The 18,407-nt window shown below is 34.9% G+C and overlaps 2 protein-coding genes across 28 annotated transcripts in view; one reads left to right on the forward strand and one right to left on the reverse strand.

Moving 5' to 3' along the window:
* LOC104911154 (uncharacterized) overlaps positions 1-18,407 on the forward strand; it is a 143,570-nt gene that overhangs the window by 40,268 nt on the left and 84,895 nt on the right. For 12 of the 24 annotated variants that reach the window (XR_014883594.1, XR_014883595.1, XM_085225108.1 and 9 more), the window contains 3 exons: positions 370-440; positions 2,348-2,449; positions 8,739-8,793. Coding sequence is in view for 19 of the 24 variants with exons in the window: in XM_085225108.1 (XP_085081234.1) it covers positions 370-440; positions 2,348-2,449; positions 8,739-8,793 (228 nt within the window). In the remaining 5 variants the exon portion in view is untranslated. Of the gene's footprint in view, positions 1-369; positions 441-2,347; positions 2,450-4,804; positions 5,466-8,738; positions 8,794-14,866; positions 15,070-18,407 lie in introns of those variants that run through there. The other 12 variants (XR_014883596.1, XR_014883597.1, XM_085225125.1 and 9 more) reach the window with 7 other exon arrangements.
* CDIN1 (CDAN1 interacting nuclease 1) overlaps positions 3,333-18,407 on the reverse strand; it is a 114,801-nt gene continuing 99,726 nt past the window's right edge. For 3 of the 4 annotated variants that reach the window (XM_085225101.1, XM_085225097.1, XM_085225094.1), the window contains 2 exons: positions 5,998-6,148; positions 3,333-5,233 (listed from right to left, as the gene is read on the reverse strand). In XM_085225101.1, the coding sequence (XP_085081227.1) occupies positions 6,013-6,148 (136 nt within the window). In that variant the 3' untranslated portion in view covers positions 3,333-5,233; positions 5,998-6,012. The remainder of the gene's footprint in view (positions 5,234-5,997; positions 6,149-18,407) is intronic. The other variant, XM_085225095.1, reaches the window with a different exon arrangement.

Genomic DNA, 18,407 nt, shown 5'->3' on the forward strand with positions numbered 1-18,407 from the left:
TCAAACTCTAAAACCTGGCTCTATGCAGGGCCCTGTGCAAGCTACTCAGTGTGCAGCTCATCCACTTGTACCTGCCATGCCTGTTAATGTCACTGTTACTTGTCAATTCACAGAAATGTCTTTGTACACACCTCACCACTTAAACATGGAATACCACCCTGTTAGATAGGGATATGTGCACAACTGTTGCCCTTTGCTGAAGACCTCTACCATGATAGCTTATAAACAGCAAGCAAATAACTATGACTTCTGTAGAAGAAAGGGTAGCTGATTTTTATTAGTAGTAATAAGTATTATATGTAGTAAATATGCTTATAAATAATAAATATATAAAAATAACAATTTTATTTCAATGTCATTTCTCCTTAGGGCAGGGATTCAGGGAGACTTTGCAGATATTATATTGTATAGCCCAATGGATAAAACAAACACTGATCCAGGTAAGAACTGCTTATTGATGGTATTGAATGCATGCTATGCATCATAAGTCACATCTATGTCTTTATGCTACATTCATATAGTTTGGAAGCCTGAGCTTGTAGAAAGTTTATAAGCCTGACTTGCTGATAGTTTTGCATTTCTTAAGAGATAATTACTCAATGCCTTTACTGTTGGAGAAAGTCTTGTAATTCTTTTTTGCTTCACATGCCTGCTTTATGATGAGTACTTGTGCAGTGCACGTGACACATGCTGTGAGAATGCATCTCCTTTTTTTATGTTATTTAAGTTAGAAAGTTCTTAGAGGTAAACGTGGTTCAGGACATCAAGTCAAATTTTTAAAATGTCATTATACCTATTAAGAAAAAAATACTTGCTGGTACTAGGTGCGTTCACTGTCTATGAAAACTTAAGTTAGCACTAATATGCCTTATAATGCCCTATGTGATATCGTTGTTAGAGGCAATGGTGGAAAGTATTTACATAATATAGGCAAAAAAACCTCCTCCTTGAAATAAGGACAACCTTAGCAAAGGATATTTCTCCAAGAATTAATAACCAGCTGGGGTTAATGGTCACTGGCTTCACCCTAGGACCTCAATTAATCCCTGAACCTCAATTGTTATTACCTAATTGACTTAGTTTCATTTCATTTTAACATTTCAAAGTGATCTTCCTAAAATCACCCTGACAGAGTAACATGGTCTCTGTAGATGTGCACTGACATGGTTTCAATATTGTTACTTTGTCTCCATGCACTTGCATTGACATTTCATTTTGTTTTGACATCACAAAGCCACATCAATGGATCTGAACAGATGACGTGTGATTGTTCACATTCAGTGAAAGCCAGGAGTGAGGGAGAAAGTCCAAGAGGAGAGCCTGATATATTAGAGGACACGATGTGAGCTAAAAGCTCCTGAGCAGAATTATTGCTATTACTGTAAATAATTGCTATAATTGTGAGCATGACTTTTATATTGTGAAAGGAAGAAGGGTAAAATTTCACTTGAAGTCTTGTTTTTTATTTATTATTGAAAATCTTTTCACTTAGGCTATCCTTTTTTTTTTTTTTTTTTTTAAGTTGACCTGAAAAACGTACCAGGTAATGCATGTAAAAGAGGTAATTTGATATTATCATTCCACATTTTATTTTAGGCTGCAAATAAATTATGCAGATCTTGTGTTCCAATAGCATAATATCAACACAGCCAGCTGAGTGCTGTAAGATACACTCTAAATCAAGAGAGGGATAGTGATAAAAATAGGCCATCCAAATGAAGTCTTTTTATTATGTGGAAAAGTTTTCACAAAGTCTTTTGAAGCTCTTTGATCCAGCTTTGAAATAATTTTAGTAGATTACTATTGTACAAAAACCATAATTTATAGTAGCTGACCTAAGCTACTCTTTGTATAACAGCCATATATGAAACAATAGCAGGAAAGTGAAAAACACAAGGGGGACTAAAACTGCTCTGTTTATTATTTAGCTCATAATTACATCTTCCTTATTTAATCTTTTGAATCCTGGCATGTTCTTAATAATACAGCTTCAAATAATATTTACTATACACAGGAGAGTTAGTTTTGAGTAACGCATTTAGACTATCCAAACTTTGTCTAAGTTTTGACCTTTCACTAACCTAAGCAAGGTCTATTTTATACAGATTGTACTAGATAGACCGTTTCTCTATAAATGGTGAGGTTGCTGCCAAGCTCCCATTGTTAGCTAGCTCATTTTTCAGCAGGCACACTTTAAGTTCCTATCACACAACCATAAAGAGCAAGCCCTTGAGGTTTCTTCTTTTGTCAATGTAATAAAACAGTTATTTCTGAATAACCTGCAAGCCTGAAACAACTGGCCTTCTGTGATTTAGAATAACACAATAGGTGTAACTTTTTTTGTTAGTTTTTGCAGGGAGCCTATGCTGCACTCCAACAGAACGAAGAACAGCACTGCACTGTTACATTACAACAGTGCAATAGAAGGAAATCTGAGATGCTTTGCCAGGTATCTAAAGCTGCTATTTAAGTTAGAATCAACCTGAACTTGCTTGAGATGGTGGATGAGAGTGATTGCATACAGAACTGGAAACAGTACTTCTCAGATGTAGATACCATACAGTCTTCAAAAGGGGAATGAAAGTAAATGGAAGGATATGAATGAAATGAGTAAATGAGAAACTGTTAAATAAGGTAGAAAATGAAAACAGCAAGAGGTAAAGGGAAATGGTAAGGGCCATGGATAGTCTTCTCTAACAGCCTGCATGGTAGAGTAAATTCAAGACGTGGTGGAAAAAAACCTGAAAGTAAATACTGGGAAAGAGGTTTTTTTGAATGAGTAAATACAACAAAACAGGATAGGAATTATTTCTGTACTATCTATCTATACTATTATTTTGATAAAAAAAAAGTGGCAAGTACAAGAAAGCATTTGATCCCTTTTCTTCAGCTTAGGAGCAGAAGTTCTGTTCAACTTGGATCTGGCTCTAGGGAAGGATTATTAAACTCATGTTAATAATGATCTCCCAGAATACAGAAATGCTAAAAATGTTTTCTTTCTAGTTTGGACTACTCAATGTGCCCTGCAACAATTATAGTGTTACTCCTATATGAGGGGAATTTTAGTTCCATGTTCAACACAATTTGCGCCAATCTCTAAAGCTCTGAACAGGTCCTGTGACAGCATTTGTAAGAGCAGATGCTTGGCAAGTCTATATATGCTAGTGAGAACATCATTTAGTTTTATGCACACTTCTGTTTTCTGGCATGGCATAATTCATTAGCACACTCCATAGCATACTCCATAAAACTGGATTTGGCTTTAATGTTAGAGTTCTAATGACTACAGCAACATTTAACAAACAGAACAAAAAACACAACAACCCACAAAGGAACAGTATTCTCTTCTTTAATATTATCAAATGTAAACATCAACTTTAAACAGGAAATACACAAAGGACATTATATAGGTAGAGATAATGAAGCTTTAATTTTTTTTTAATCTTGTTTTCAGCATTTGAAATAGTGACACAGTATGATTTTTGTGGTGGCAGAACTTGCTTGGTTGCATGTGATTAAATGAATACAGTATTTTTTTTTGTGATTACTTCAACTTCATCCTAATACACAGGTTGCTAAGGTGGGCAATATATATAAAGATTAGGTCAAATTTTTGATTAAAGACAGCTGTACTGCTTTCCAACCTGCTATGTCACAGCATTAGGTAGAGGAATAAATAAACAAATACAAGGCTATCATGATTTATCTGTGCGTCCCCACATAAATTTGGTTAATGTAAAAACAAATAAAGCAAAGCTTTGATGGAGGTTGAGCAGAATTTTCAACATCTGTGCAGATAAATTTAATTTATTCAAAAAGAAGAAAACAGCATTAGTGCATCGTGTAAAAGCTGATTTAAATGATTTCATACAACATAAAGCATATGCACTAGCTAAAACAAATCCAAATTACCCTTAAAACTTATTTCATATAGACATCCATTACTTCTAAGTTTTCTACTATAATAATGTTCTTAATTTTTTTTTTAATTCTCTTGATTTTGCACTCTGCTAACCTGAACTACAGTTTAAAGTCCCAGGGGCAGTAACACCCTAAATGCAGCAACATCAAGCAAGTACATTTCACAGATTGCTTCTCTGTATCTTTATGTGCAGATCCATAAAGCCGATCAGGTAGAATAAGCTAAGCACAATACCTCAAATAGTTGTAAACAAATAAGTTGTGGAAAAAAAATTCAAACTACACATTCAGAACTAAGAAAGTTATCAATACACACTCTGTACACTACTCACAGTAGCAGAGCTACACTAGCTTAGCTCTGCAACAAGAGACAAACACTAAGGCTAAAGATATTTTATTCCTGCCAATGAAAGATTTGCAAAAATGATGAATTCCAGTCTAATGCTTACCAAAAAGTTTTGAAGTGACAACTAAAAGTTCAGAACATAAAAGTTATTACTATTCACTTTTTTTTCAGATGCACATGCAGTATTTAACTCAGAGTAGGACTGCAAATAGTTTGCACGTGATTTTTGAAATCATATAGATGCACAAAGTATCACCTCAACTGAAAAAAGATGAGTAGGCACAGTAGTGTTTTAAAGACACTTCTTACAGAAGAGGTTATCAACTTGTGCTTTAAGGGGACTGTTATCATACCTCTAATTCCCAAACAGACCTGTACCTCTGCCTAATTTCTGTGAAAATCTGAACATAGTGAACATACTTACGAACTCTCATTTGATACTTTCAAATACTTTGTCCTTTCCTTACTAACATAAATAAAAGAAAGAGTAATAAGTAGCGTCAAGCCCAATTAACTTTTTTTTTTTTTTCCATTAAGCAATCTCCAAAACAGAGAAGGAAACTGAGACTAAATAATGCTGCCTGGCTGGCACTGAGCATACAAAGAGAATGAGAATGAGATCGAACCTTCTAAGACTTGAAGGAAGGCTAACACCCACCTCACTGTACCTCCAGTCTTGGTGGTTCCAGGAGGAGAAAAACGATGCTTTTACAAGAACACATGAATGCTCAGGAAACTTGCACCCACTTGTATGCTTTATCTGTCCAGTGCTGTTTTATCTTTTTGAACTTCCTTTGTTGAATTCCAGGAAGATAATCTTCAGAAATAATCCATGTAGAGAGCCTCTTTATGTTATTCTTTTAGATTTTAGTATGTCAGAAAATTGCATGTTACAGTACCTACAGGGGTTATGAACAGATTCCTTGCTTAAAGTCAGTTAAGAGAAAAACTACAAGGTATGGATTTCTGGAGGGAAGATAAAACAGAAGTTATTTTGGCATCATTCAACTTTTATAAAAAAAAAAAAGATACATGCTACACAGTTCACAGACTAATATACTTTAGATAAACCCTTGCTTTTCATGTCCCTAATTTTTTTTTTTTTTAAGTAGTTAGCTATTGATTCCATTTTTTTTTTTTTAAAGCAATCAAACAGCAATGAAACACACACACACACACACACACACACACACACACAAAATATTCTCTAAAAATCAGGCCATTTAACAGCCAGAAATTATGAGATTCTGTTTTGCCAATTGGGCTTTATGAACTGTTTTTAGCCCCAGAATAACAGCCTTTACCAATTTTCCACATTAGGGTAGGTGTTTCAGCTAGATCACTAGTATCAAATAAACTTGTGAGTGAAACCTTAAAAAAAAGGTTTTTAAAAAGCAACTGTAACAGAAATAAGTACTGGAAGTTGCACCTTTCAGCCTCTGTATTTTTGTCTTTGTTTAAAATGCTAGAAGAAGCCAACCGGAAGGAAGAAAGATTGTGAGTATCTAGAAACTAGCTGTTTGACAGAGACAGAAATGCTGATAATGAGTGGGTTGTGTCTGTCTTTTTTGGCTGATCACAACAGAGGTCTGAAGCAAAACAGAAACTCTTGATATATTTGTGTAAAGAGGCAGTAGCATAAGCACGGGCAGCAGGAGTTCAACTGAAGTTCAGGGCAGATGCTGCTATTAGTTTACACTGCAGGAAAGTAAAATTGCTTCCGGATTTACCTCTTCCTCCCAGATTCAGCGCTGAGCCATGCTGTGTCGCAGAGTCACAATGTCAGTAGGAAAGCAGTCTTTTAGAAGGATGCCACGTTCACGATGGCAGTCCAGCTCTTCAATAAATCCATACCAGTAGATGACTAATCCAGGGCCAAATCTATCAAGCAAAAAGAATTTATGTGATTGTGTTAGCTGAACTTTAAATTCCCCACTTCTGCAATTCCAACACAAGTAAATCTTCTGTTAATATCACTACAGAATTGGAGACAGTATTTGACCTCCATTTAGTTTTCAAATTTTAATCAATGTTGATATATATCATTAATGCCAGATTTCATGAATACAAATGATATTTAGAGACTCAATCTCCAGTAGGTTTTTTTTTTTTTTTTTTTAAATTCCTTGCATACTCTGCCCAAAACAGTAAAAACAAACTTGTATCTTACATATTAAATAACATTTAGTATCTTTAATAAAAAAAGAAGTTTCTCTTGCCCTGGGCTCAGCTTTTTCAGGTTTGGACATACAGGCATTAGAAATATAGGGGCCGATGCAAATCCTTGTTCACACAAATTACAATACCATGAAGATCAACAATGAATCCTTAAAAAGAATTTCTACAGTGAATTACTAGTCAGGTAATTATTAGTGTAAAACAGAATTTATAAAGAAGCAGAAAGTTTCTGCTATAATCTCTGAAATGTGCCTGAGGAATTCCTCCAATATTACTAGCTCTGACTGATCCCCACCAGGCAATCTCAGGAAGTAGCCCTGTGGACTATTTTACCCATCAGGAAGTTCAGACCTTCAGGCTGGGTTCATAAAGAAGTAATCACTATCAATCACTGTGTACTGCGATATGTTTTGCACATCAGTTTCACGTTTTTCCTACTGAGAGCACTTAATTAAAGGGCAGCACTACTTTCGGTGTAGTGTTGCAGGAATTTTACAGTGAAATCATAAATTATGAATGTTGGGTTAGTAAAAGGATGTCTAAAAACAGAACTGCTTTCTGTAGTCTAGCATTACAGCAGTCTGTACAACATTAGGCCAAAAAGCTTTTTCTTTCCTTGATTTATTATATGCCGTGGTGAACTTGCCAAAAACAACAGAGCAGGATGAGCTGTTAGATACTGTCTGTACAAGAAAAAGTTCAGTAGAATGTCATGTAACGGTTTATACTCAGAGCTATGCTTAGTACTTAACCAATATGGTAGCCAGTTTTTGTTAAATTATAATAAAAATGTGCTAGGGGGATGCACAGTAACCTAAACGTCCATTCAGCAGACAACCCAAGCACTAAGAGCTGCGGCTAGTGCCAGACTGGCTTCATTAGGATGGTTTCTTTTCAATAATGGAGGGAAAGCTCTATTTGATGTGCTCATGTAATGGAACAGGCATCAAAGAAGGAAGAAACCCCTGTGGCTTCCTCCTGCCTTTTCAATTAGATATGGTAGTCTTTTACCCAAAACTGTTGCATAGTGTTGTAACATTTTGGTTTATGACTACTGCTCTCCAACTTAGAAGTGGCTGCAGTTCAACAGCAAAGTAAATTACCCCTCTGCATAGCTAAGGCCACACTGACAAATGAGATTTCTGCAACTACAGGATGCTATTCGAAACTGGAAAGGCTAAAATTGTGTCAAATCCAGTCACACTATCTAGTGTACTCCAACATGCTTAGTACCAAATCAAGCACAGACTTAAAAAACAAACAAACAAAAAAAAACCCCAACCACTCACATAAAAAGGACGATAACTAAGTTTTCTCTGGCTGACCAACAGCTTCAGCATCAACTGCCTGAGGATTTCTCTCTATTCCCACTTTCTGAGATTCACGTGGAACCTCACTGCAACAAGTGAGGTCCTACCCATAGCAAGGAGCAAAGGGCAAGCAGATATGCACTTACGTACCAAGCAAGGTTATTTTAAAAGCTAAAATCTCCAAGCAGGCCTTACTGACTTATTTTCCTGCATGAAGTAGTGCATACATAGAAATACAGGAATATATTTGCTCATTAGTAGGATGTGCCAGACAAAAACTTGATGCTGATGAGCAGCTACTTAGCCCAAGTATTTTTCTGTGTGTGGCCTTCTGAATTCCTTGCTCACACCATAAAAGGCAGTTGCTATATATATTTTAACTTACAATTTTTATTGAAACTAACATTTTGAGACTCCTCAATAAAGTCTGTCTTTCTATCATCTCATCATTACAGAAAGTAAAATTTTCAGGAATATTGTTTACTTTAAAAATTATGTTGAGAAATGCCAAATTTGATTATGAATTTATATACAGGAACAGCGTCCTATTGCTAGTTGGAAGAGCAACTACATATTTAGCATTAAAAAAAAAAATACATCAGTCCTGCTTTTGTCTGTTAGTGTCTACTCTTTGCTACCTAAGTTGCACACTTAGTTTTCTACTATATTGTATCATACCTTCTGTTATAGCCATATGTGCGATCACACAAAAAACATACCAGACTTTTGTTTAGAAACGTTTAAGTGGAGTACTTAAGACTGAAATTAACTTGTTGTCACATTAAGCATTTGCCTCTGACGACCAGGAACTCCTGCTGCTAAGTGCTAATTTCTCTCTCATTAACACCCTGAGTTGGCAAATCAGAAACAACGCCACTGGTTAATTACTGCTGCCCTAATTTGAAAAGGCACTTAACCTTTTTGTGTAAGGGGATGAGGTAGGGAAGTTTAACCTATAAGTAAGAACTATTCTTTCTTCTCAGGTTTATTCCTTCCCAAAGCGCTCATATGACACCATGAAGAGTGAAACTCCATGTTGTAAGTTTTCAGCTTTAGTCTGCAATTTATGTCTGTATTGATCATAACATTTAACAAATTGTTGACTAACTTCTGTTTACAAAGGAAAATAAACTGCAACGACAGCATTACTTTGTATTGCTATGCAAAAGCAACTTACTTAGTAACAAAGAGGAGAAAAACAAACAAACAACTTTGAACATACCAAATGGTTCTAACACTGCATTACTACCATATCTAAGCCTGGTCTGTGTATCTCATTTCATGGACAAGACATGCTATTCGAAGACGGCTTAACCTTTAAATGAAAAAGTAAACTTACATTTAACTAACTATAGACTCCTATGGATTTTGCTCTTCTCAGATAATTTGTATAATATCCTACCTATATTAAGTTGTGTTTTGACTCCCTTCCTCTGTCTTATCCTGAAAAGCTCCCTTCCTCTGTTCTTACCCTGAAAAGCTTAGGGGCAAATGAACACGACCAAAAGTTACACAAAACTGTAGTTCTACCTATGCTGGGGAAGCGACTGTTTTTCAACTACACAGGCTTTTCTCTCAGCTGAAAAGTGATTACAGTAATTAAGGTTTGGTTAATTCCATGTTTTGTGCAGTAAAAATAGAATCAACAAGTAGTACAAAGGCAGGCTTTCTTCAGAATATAATGTCCACACAAGTCTTACTTGCTATGTGTAAGTTGCATCACTTAAAAAAAAAAGTTAATAAATACATAGCTGCCATTATAGAAATTCTATTTCAGTTAATGCCTTGTTTTTACATTAGAAGCTATGAGTCCAAGGCAACCAAAGCAAAGCTATACGTACTTCAGCGCAGGGTCAGAGTGCCCGAAGTGCCAAAAGGGAGAAAGGATACAGACTTCTGACCTCACTGCTTGGCAAGAAGAAAGCAGGATCACAAAAGCACATGGATTAGTTTAGGCTGCTAGGGAACCACAGCCTAATTTAGGCTTGATACAGAAGATTAAACTTAGGCTAAGGGAGGAGACCATGTTTCTTAAAGAATAAACTGAAGGATTTAAGTTAGATGCAGGAGATAGTAAAACATAGCTTGAATGTAACTACAAGCTCAGTACTTAAGATAAAACTTACATCCGATCATGTTACTCTAAATAAGTCAGCCTTACACTAATTTGAGAGTCTTCAGAGAATCTTTTGTACTAGTTTAATTACACCGATTTTGAAATAAACTTCTTATAGTTAAAGGAGTATAGATTTGTGCATTGATAATCTCGGGACACTGTCTTTGTTCTTGGAAAGAAAGAGTTTTACAGAGAAATGATAAAAAGCCAGGAATGTAAAATTCAGATAACCTGAAATAAGTTTGGAGCACAAAGAGCCAAATGGTTGTCGTTCTTAAAACAAACATACATATCTTTGTATGAGCCAAGAAAAAAAGGAAGAGAAAAAAAAAAATAAGTAAAAACCTGGCTTTAACTTGCCCTCCAGCTGAATCAGTTTTGTGCAGGAAAACAACCTTTATCAAAGTGGTCTTGTAGAATATGTACAAATTGACTTCACTTCAATAAAAAACTACTTTCTAGTAAAGACTTTTCTTCTAGAATATCTGCATGAGGTCCATACTAGATTCTAAGTACTTGCCTAGACATGTGGCTGTTCACAGTTAATTTTTTTTTTTTTAAAACCAAAACTCCTTGCATGTGGTTTTACAAAAAAAAAATAAAAATAAAAAAAATGCACCTTCAACATACCACTCGACATTGACCAGAAATGTAAAACATCTTTTAAATATATGTTCTATTTATTTATTCTTAGTCTATTTGTTATAGATGAGTCTATACATCTCAGTGTAATGTAAATAATTTTAATTATGAGAAACTCATAATTAAAAGCTGTTATATGAATTATTTCTAATACACGTGTATTTAGCAGACATTTTATCAAACAGATTCAGCTGAGCACATTTTACACACAAGCACAGCAGTATATTTGATTGGTGATTTTAATTATGAAGGTCACATTTAAACTTAATCTTTGAAGTACTGATTTCAGTCCCTCACAGGGAAGTAGGGTGCAACCAATAAAGCTGACTTTTTCTTTGTTTCACTTTTTAAGTATCAAGCAAATTAGAGCATCACAACTTTCATATCATTACTTATCTCCTGAAAAAAAGATAATTGTAATGATTCACAAATACATGATTTCATTCTAAGTCAATTTAGTGTGGTTCTCAAGAATCACAGTTTTGAGTAAACTGGTTTTACTAGTAGTAATAATAAATTCTAAAAGGTAATTGAAAACTACAGTATCTAGTAAGTTTAAGCCTCAGGGAATTTGTCTCATTTGTGTCAATAGAGGGAACTGGATATTGGCAAAGCTAGGCTAGTAGGCAACAAGTGCAGACCACATTTTCAAGGAAGGTCAATTGGCATCAGTCAGCCAACTTCCTTATGTCTAGACCACTTTACTACTGCTGATGACACAGCATTATATATCTTGGCAAACATTTAGTAGCCAGTGCTCAGAAACTGACTTTGATTAGCAAGAAATTTTCCATTTAAACAGCTACCACAAGCTTAGTTCAGAATAATTTGTAATAAAGTATTTCTACTGTTGCTCTTTATAAAGTTTTAAAATCAAATTAAGACACTTGTGCATAAAGAAAGTGCATCTTAAAACTTCTGAATACAATTCAAAGATAACTTTTTTATTATCCCCTTCACTTCTTAAAATCCTCCACACACTGCTGTGAACCAACGACACGCTAAGATTTAAATGAAACATGCCTTCAAGGTATTACACAAATCCTTACATCTTTAACTTTACCAAATTGGGTCAAAACAACAACAAAAAAACTTCCAAAGCTATGGAAAAAAAAAAAAAAAAAAAATCAAGTACCTGAATTTCTTTTTTTTTTTTTTTCTTTCTTTAAAAATCTGATCCTTAATCTCAGAATGAAACAGTATTGTTGAACCCAAGCTTTCCTAAGGTACTTAACGTTGTCTACCTGCAGTAGTATCTGTACAAAAAATACTTAGCTGTCAAATACAACTCAAGTGAAGATTTAACAAGTTCTGATCACATACTTTTAAAAATAATAGGAAAGTTGTCCATGGCTCTAGCAAGCAATATGTCAAACCCCACACAGATGTTAGCAGAGTATTATGTCTCAAGGACACAGGCATCCAGTTTATTCTGCTTAAGGTAAAATTAAGCAAGTAAAACCTAATCTGCTTTAAGCTTTGATGTTACTTAGCAGTTGGGTGAAGTCTTATTTTTACTGAAGACAAGGAAAAAAAATAAAGTTTATTAATATTTTATGAGACTTCCACTTCCAAGCAGGTTTTACTCAAAAAATGAAAACCTTCTTTTGGGCTGAGAAAGGCAGACATTTTCTTGACTGCCAGATATTGATGTGATACTCAGTTGATTTAGAATGCTGGAGCTATCAAAAAAGGTGGTCAGAAACCAATATCAGGACTCTGCCTCTATGGTCACACCTCTCTTGGATACAATTAAATTGTAGTGAGTGTTTTTTTTTTTTTTTTTTTTCCCCCCCACCAGTTAACTCTTGTTTACACTAGAGTATTTTTCTTTCTGCTGTTAAGGCATCAAAGAGCTGTATTTCATCAGGCTTTTCATATGACTTAATTGCTCGTAGCATTTGGAGAAAAAGAAACAAATCAAGTGATATTTATGTGGATACAACATACTGTTTAAAATATTTTAGAATTTCGCATATCACTACTTTTAATTACATATTAATAGAATGCATCAAAAACCATGCAAGGTTTAGCTATCATTAAAATATCATAAATATAATATAAATTTTATCTACATAATACATTTTTAATAAATAAACTGTGGAAACACATTATTCACTTACACTTACTCGTTCTGACCCAAGTACTGTTCTCCAGGCAAATAAAGGATTTCTATAATCCTCAATGACAAGTTAGGGTTTTTTTTTTTTTTTTTAAATGTAGTTCTTATGGAAATTAACTTTTAAAAGCTATGATTAAGTAACATTAAGGTTACACTGATTTACAAGGATCAAGGCTTTCTAAGTGAAGGCTAACGCACTGAATGAGAAAGAAAACACACACACTAGCTTAAAATTTGACTGAACTTTGAATTTTTCAAATTTTGTTGGTTTATACCCTAACTTGTAATGAAACATTATTTTGTTGTTTGTTAGGCCCTCAGTTGCTCACATCTGAAAATGGCTGTGTATAATTAAGATAAAACATCTTTTTCAGTCTTCAAAATCAGGTAGACGCTCATCAGTCAGTTTGGGATATAAAGAGGGATTGTAAGGTACTCTTTATGTCTGCACTGTGGGAATAGGCTGTAGTAACGAACATTAACATGTTACTCACATCAACACTTTGCAAAGAAACCGTTAATCCTTAAAATGCTTAACTGTTTCAAAGAAATTATGGTCAAAGTTGTCTCTAGTATTAATGGAGATCACTTGGGTATGCCTTTTGGAAAGGAAATAATGCATTTTAGCTGTCTGATAAGTTAGCTCCACTACCCAGCTAAAAGTTGTTCAGCTAATAGATAATGTTTCAGCTACCTTACTGGAAACTTGAAGATAAGTCCAAATTTCTCTGAAATATAAGTATCTTATATTGTGTAGCCTTCTCAGTACAGGGGAGAGTGAGTTAAGTCACCCTGGATGATGGGTAGAAGTGAAAGATAATTGCATTCTAAAATGAACAATATGAAAAGCATCTCCACATTTTCCTCAGAAATTTCATAAATTCCTTTCTGATGGAGAGCATCCAATGTTCTATACCAACTAACCATTGCACCCACATATTTGTCTTTTGCAATAAACTTTCTCATTCAGGGTTAGCACACTATTTTACCATTCTTCTATAAGTGAGTTATTACGTTCATGCCTCAAGCAGCACTATCTTTCCATTCTGCTTCTATTTGTAGTCTCACTTGTATACACCAGTTAAGACACTGCAAAATTATTGCAAGGTATACTTTGAAAAGGTGTTGAGAAAAGGAGGTTGTTTGGATTACAGAACTTTTCCATATATTGTCTTTGTAAACAACACTTTCTGGTTAAGCCCAGGCAGAAAAAAAAAAAAGAAAAAAGAAAAAGGCATTTTCTGAGGTACTTGCTTGTTACTCTGTTTCCCCGAAAGACAAAAACAAAAGAAAAAACCCCACAACTTATCCCTAATAATTCACTCTCCAGAGACGGTTGATTCAAGGTTGCAGTTGGTTTGACTCCATACATTTTAAACTCCACATCAAAGCTGAGAGGAGTGACTGAGGTTATTTCAAACATTTTGCTAAATTCATATCAGCCCTCTCAAAGGAATTTTTGGCTGGAAACTACCTCTTATCCTGGGTGACAGAAAAGATGAGAAAAGCTTTTGAGTAGAGTTAGATTGAGGTCCAGGCAGCCGGTCAAGTACTGGTCAACTCATGTTGCCATTAGGTGATTAATAGTTCTTTATTTTCAGGGCTTGAAGTAACAGGCCATCTTAAGGCCAGTGCAAGATGATATCTGAATAATGTGTGAGTGCCTCAGAGCTTGCAGAAATCCTCTCTCTTTGTGCCATTGTTTATCTGTGACACAGAGAAATAGGATATGCCAAAAGTGCACTTAAGAGGGGACATGGAAGTGCTCTCACAGCAATTTATTTTTGTTTTTATAATTACTGTAAAATGGGAACAAACTAATCAGAAAAGCTTAGCACATTTTGATAGCAAAAACGCTGGTAAATAAATGCACTACGTATCTGTGTTTAGCATTCAGTGAATATATATACTGAAACTAGTATTAAAAAGTATCTCAAGATATTGCAAATTAATTATTAGACAATAATATACAATAAATATAAACAATAAACAATGTAACACGATGAATTAAGAAATGCAGGATTGCTAGTTTGCGCTTCCAACTTCCCAGATCAGAGAATTAGTCCAAGAATGGATAGTAAATTGTACTGAGTATCTTCACACAATGTTGTTAAGCAGTTTAACTGCCAAACACGCCATTGTGCATAATTGACAAGCAAAAATATTTTAATGTGTGATGCTATACATAAATTTACTGCCTTTGAAAGCGTAAGTCACCTATTTGTATTAAGCAGGGAACAGATGAAAAAGAAAACGCTATATCTAGTACCCACTATTATGGTACCTCACGCCCACCCAAAAGGAAAGCAAACACCGCTTCTAATGCAGAAGATATTCTTTAACGTCTTCGGAATCTGCTGGCAAACTTCAGTTGTGCCTGGCATCAACTCCCTTCTACGAATTTCTCACTTTTAACGCCTGGGGCCCTTCAGCTTGTATCTGAGTTGATGCATTAAACTCAGTTTATGTACAACCCCAGATGGCTTCGCCCCACTTTGTATTTGAAAATAACTTAATTTTTAGTTGTTAGTTGGTAAAAAAAAATATATCCTGAGACAGTTAAGTCTTGAGTAGCATCTTGCATAATCTGCAAAATATCTAGTCTCTCTCAAAAATGCAAAACTATAAAAAAATTTCACAAAGATTTAGATTGAGAATATTCTAGAGACTAGAGGACATGTGACTTTTTGTAGAACTATGACATGCATTATTAGCTCAAAATGGTGCATTACTGGGGACGTGCAAAGAAGGCGTCCTGAATTTCCCACAAGGAACATTTTTTGTCATCTTCTCTTTATATGTAGACATACACAGACGCTATATGTATCTATCAACCAAACACAACTCTACTATGTGCACCTTCTGAAAAATTCATAATGCTGTTCAGATTTATATACAAGTTATTTTTTCTTAGTAGATATCACCACTATAAACAATTTCATTTCAACTTTGCTTACTACACACTGAACCTTTTTAGCTCAACATCAGAATAAGAAATTCTGTTCACAAGAAAGATACATAAATGCAGGTTACCATGCAAGATAGACCAGAAGGAGGGAGAGGAAGAATTCAAGAAAAATGCTATCACTTGTGCAGGTTTAAAAGCAATAGCAGATTTGTCAAGATAGCCAGTGACATATTACTATCTACGTCTAATGAGAATTCAGCCAGAAGTCTGCAACACAATAAAAACACATTAGTGTATTATTTTCCCTCAAAATTGTATGTTGAAAATAGCGGAGAAAAAGTTGGACTCCGTATTCCTGTGTTTTATTTATCTTTGCTATGTAATTACTAGATTGATCTTGTGTCAAGTCACTTACTTTATATGACATTTATATGTTAGCTGTTCCTAAAGATGGTATGAATCCCAATAGCCACGAGGTCACTGTGTTAAATATGGCAAAATCCTTTTAGACAATTCAAAACAAAATGAGTGACTACATTTTTTTCTCCACAAAAGTTAGTGTAATATACACACCCGCACTAGTCAATTGGAAGATATCGTAAAACTGGTCATATTGAAAAGTGAGTTTAATGTCTCTGGGGGTAAGATATACGTAAAACTTATGTGAAATGTTGCAATATTAATGTTATGTGCAATACAAAAACTTCCCAGTTATTGCTGGCTTAGGTGTCTGGTAACCATCACTATTACATATTTTTAACATTTTAATAAAATGCACGCATAAAAATCCATTAAGCATTGAAAAATTCTACTACAGAATAATATTTTCACCATAACTATTTCTCTTACGCCTTTTTGTTTTACTTTAAGTGTACAATATTAGGGAAAATTATTGGTTAGCAATCATTTAAGGCCATCAAAATTGCACTAGCATTCTCTTCAAATAAAATAAGTAGAATAAATACAAATGATTGAGCTGCTAGTCCTCCCATTAAGAGGAAAGCAAAACTAATAGAAAAGAAAAGCAACAACAAGAAAAAAAATAATGAAATACAGCTTTCCCCTCCAAAGTAAGCTGAGATTGCAAATCAGCAGCTTGGAACACCAAGAACAGCTGAGCATTACTAGACACTCTGAGACTTGGCTAACTTCTGTTTTTTGGTTCTTACGTTGCCTAAAAACTCAGAGAAAGTACATTAAATGGTAAGATTTTTATCTATTGTGGGCAGACATATTTCCCACTCCCTTGCTAGTCAAAAATGTTGAGAATTTTTGGTTTCTTGTTTACTTTTTAAAGTGTTTATTTTCTGTTGTTCTCTCCATGCATGTGATTGTGATATCAAAGCATTCAAAACACAATGCAGGATAGAGGTTAAAAATGGAACCTATATTCCATTGTTGCCATCTTCTTATAGGAACCTTCTGAGAAAGCTGTCTCTCTCACACACCCCAATGTCACAGTCATAATGCAGCATTAGAAGAGATGCTGACATAAGGTTTCCATGTAGTCCAACCTGAGCACAGATCACTGCGCATGCTGAAGAATGACATCTTTAACTTGAACTGAGTGATAGATGTCCAGTATGGACAACAGAAGACACTTAAGATGTTTTCCCTGCCTGCTCCCTCACTTTATAGTGCTCTTGCAAGAGAGGGAGTCTGCTTAAGCCAGACTGTTGTTAGCTATGAGGCAACTCCTCTCCCTAAAGACCCTAGAAAGGTAGCCTATAGATAAGTGAAAAGGAAGAACAACTGTAATATCTCATTTAATTAGACACTCAGTGAACATTTAGGGAATTTCAATAGTAGCTTTCCTTCCACTTCCAGGATCTCTACATATCAATCCCTAACTTTTACCAGAGGTCTGAAAATCTCTTATTGTAACTTCAAGGCACAATATTCTTTATAAAGGTAGCATTTCTACACTCAAGATAACTTTCATACATGGTTTTAAACAACTGAATTTACTTGGCCTGTGCTCAACAGACCAGTACACATGTACAAACTGATATGAATGCACTCAGTAAGTATGGCATCATCTTCTTGAACAATCAGATGAATAGACAGTGGGGTTCAGAGCTTCTCAGCATTAAGCCTGACATGGAATTTCTTTACTGAAGAAGTTACTTCCATTAGGTTACTAATTGGCACACTGACCAATTATCACTTGAAATAGTATGGTACTGGTAGTATTGCTGTAGTACTATTATAGTTACAAAATACAGCTAATACAGTCAAAGAAAACAAAACAAAAAAACAGCTGCCCCATACACTTTCCCTCCCCATAAATGCTCCCACTAGGAAGTATCTGGCAGCAAGACGTATAAATGGATGCAGACATACATTTATTTCCTGAAGCCTCTCTCCCAAGAAAGGAGAACTTACATTCTCACACCAATACTTTATTTTTGCCAGGGGTAAATATGACTCCTGCTTAGACACCCACATCTCTCTCTTTCCACAACTGCTAAATCCCCATTTAACATTTTTTAGAAGCTATTTCTAAAGCCACACCAATAGATTATGCATTATTTTCACTGAAGTTCAAAGAGAAGAGAGAATACAGCTCTGCCTGTCTTACCTGATTTCACTATGGCAACAGCAGAATACGGTAAATTCAGGAGATTAAAAGTGCTATAATTCCAGCTGCACTAGCAAAAATAACTATTCAAAATTCATTTGTAATTCCTTGATTACTTATGGACACTTTAGAACCATTCTTTAATTAAAAAGTCAGGCCACATATGAAATGATAGAAATGGTATAGAACAGTACAGAACATCTTCTATTTGCTTAAGTAATGTTTCCACTTTAATGTACTTATTTGCTCTCATTTGCTTAACACTGCCAGTATTTAGTGCTGT

Source organism: Meleagris gallopavo, chromosome 5 (genome assembly GCF_905368555.1).
Source record: "Meleagris gallopavo chromosome 5, MGAL_WU_HG_1.1, whole genome shotgun sequence".
Classification (NCBI taxonomy): Eukaryota; Metazoa; Chordata; class Aves; order Galliformes; family Phasianidae; genus Meleagris; species Meleagris gallopavo.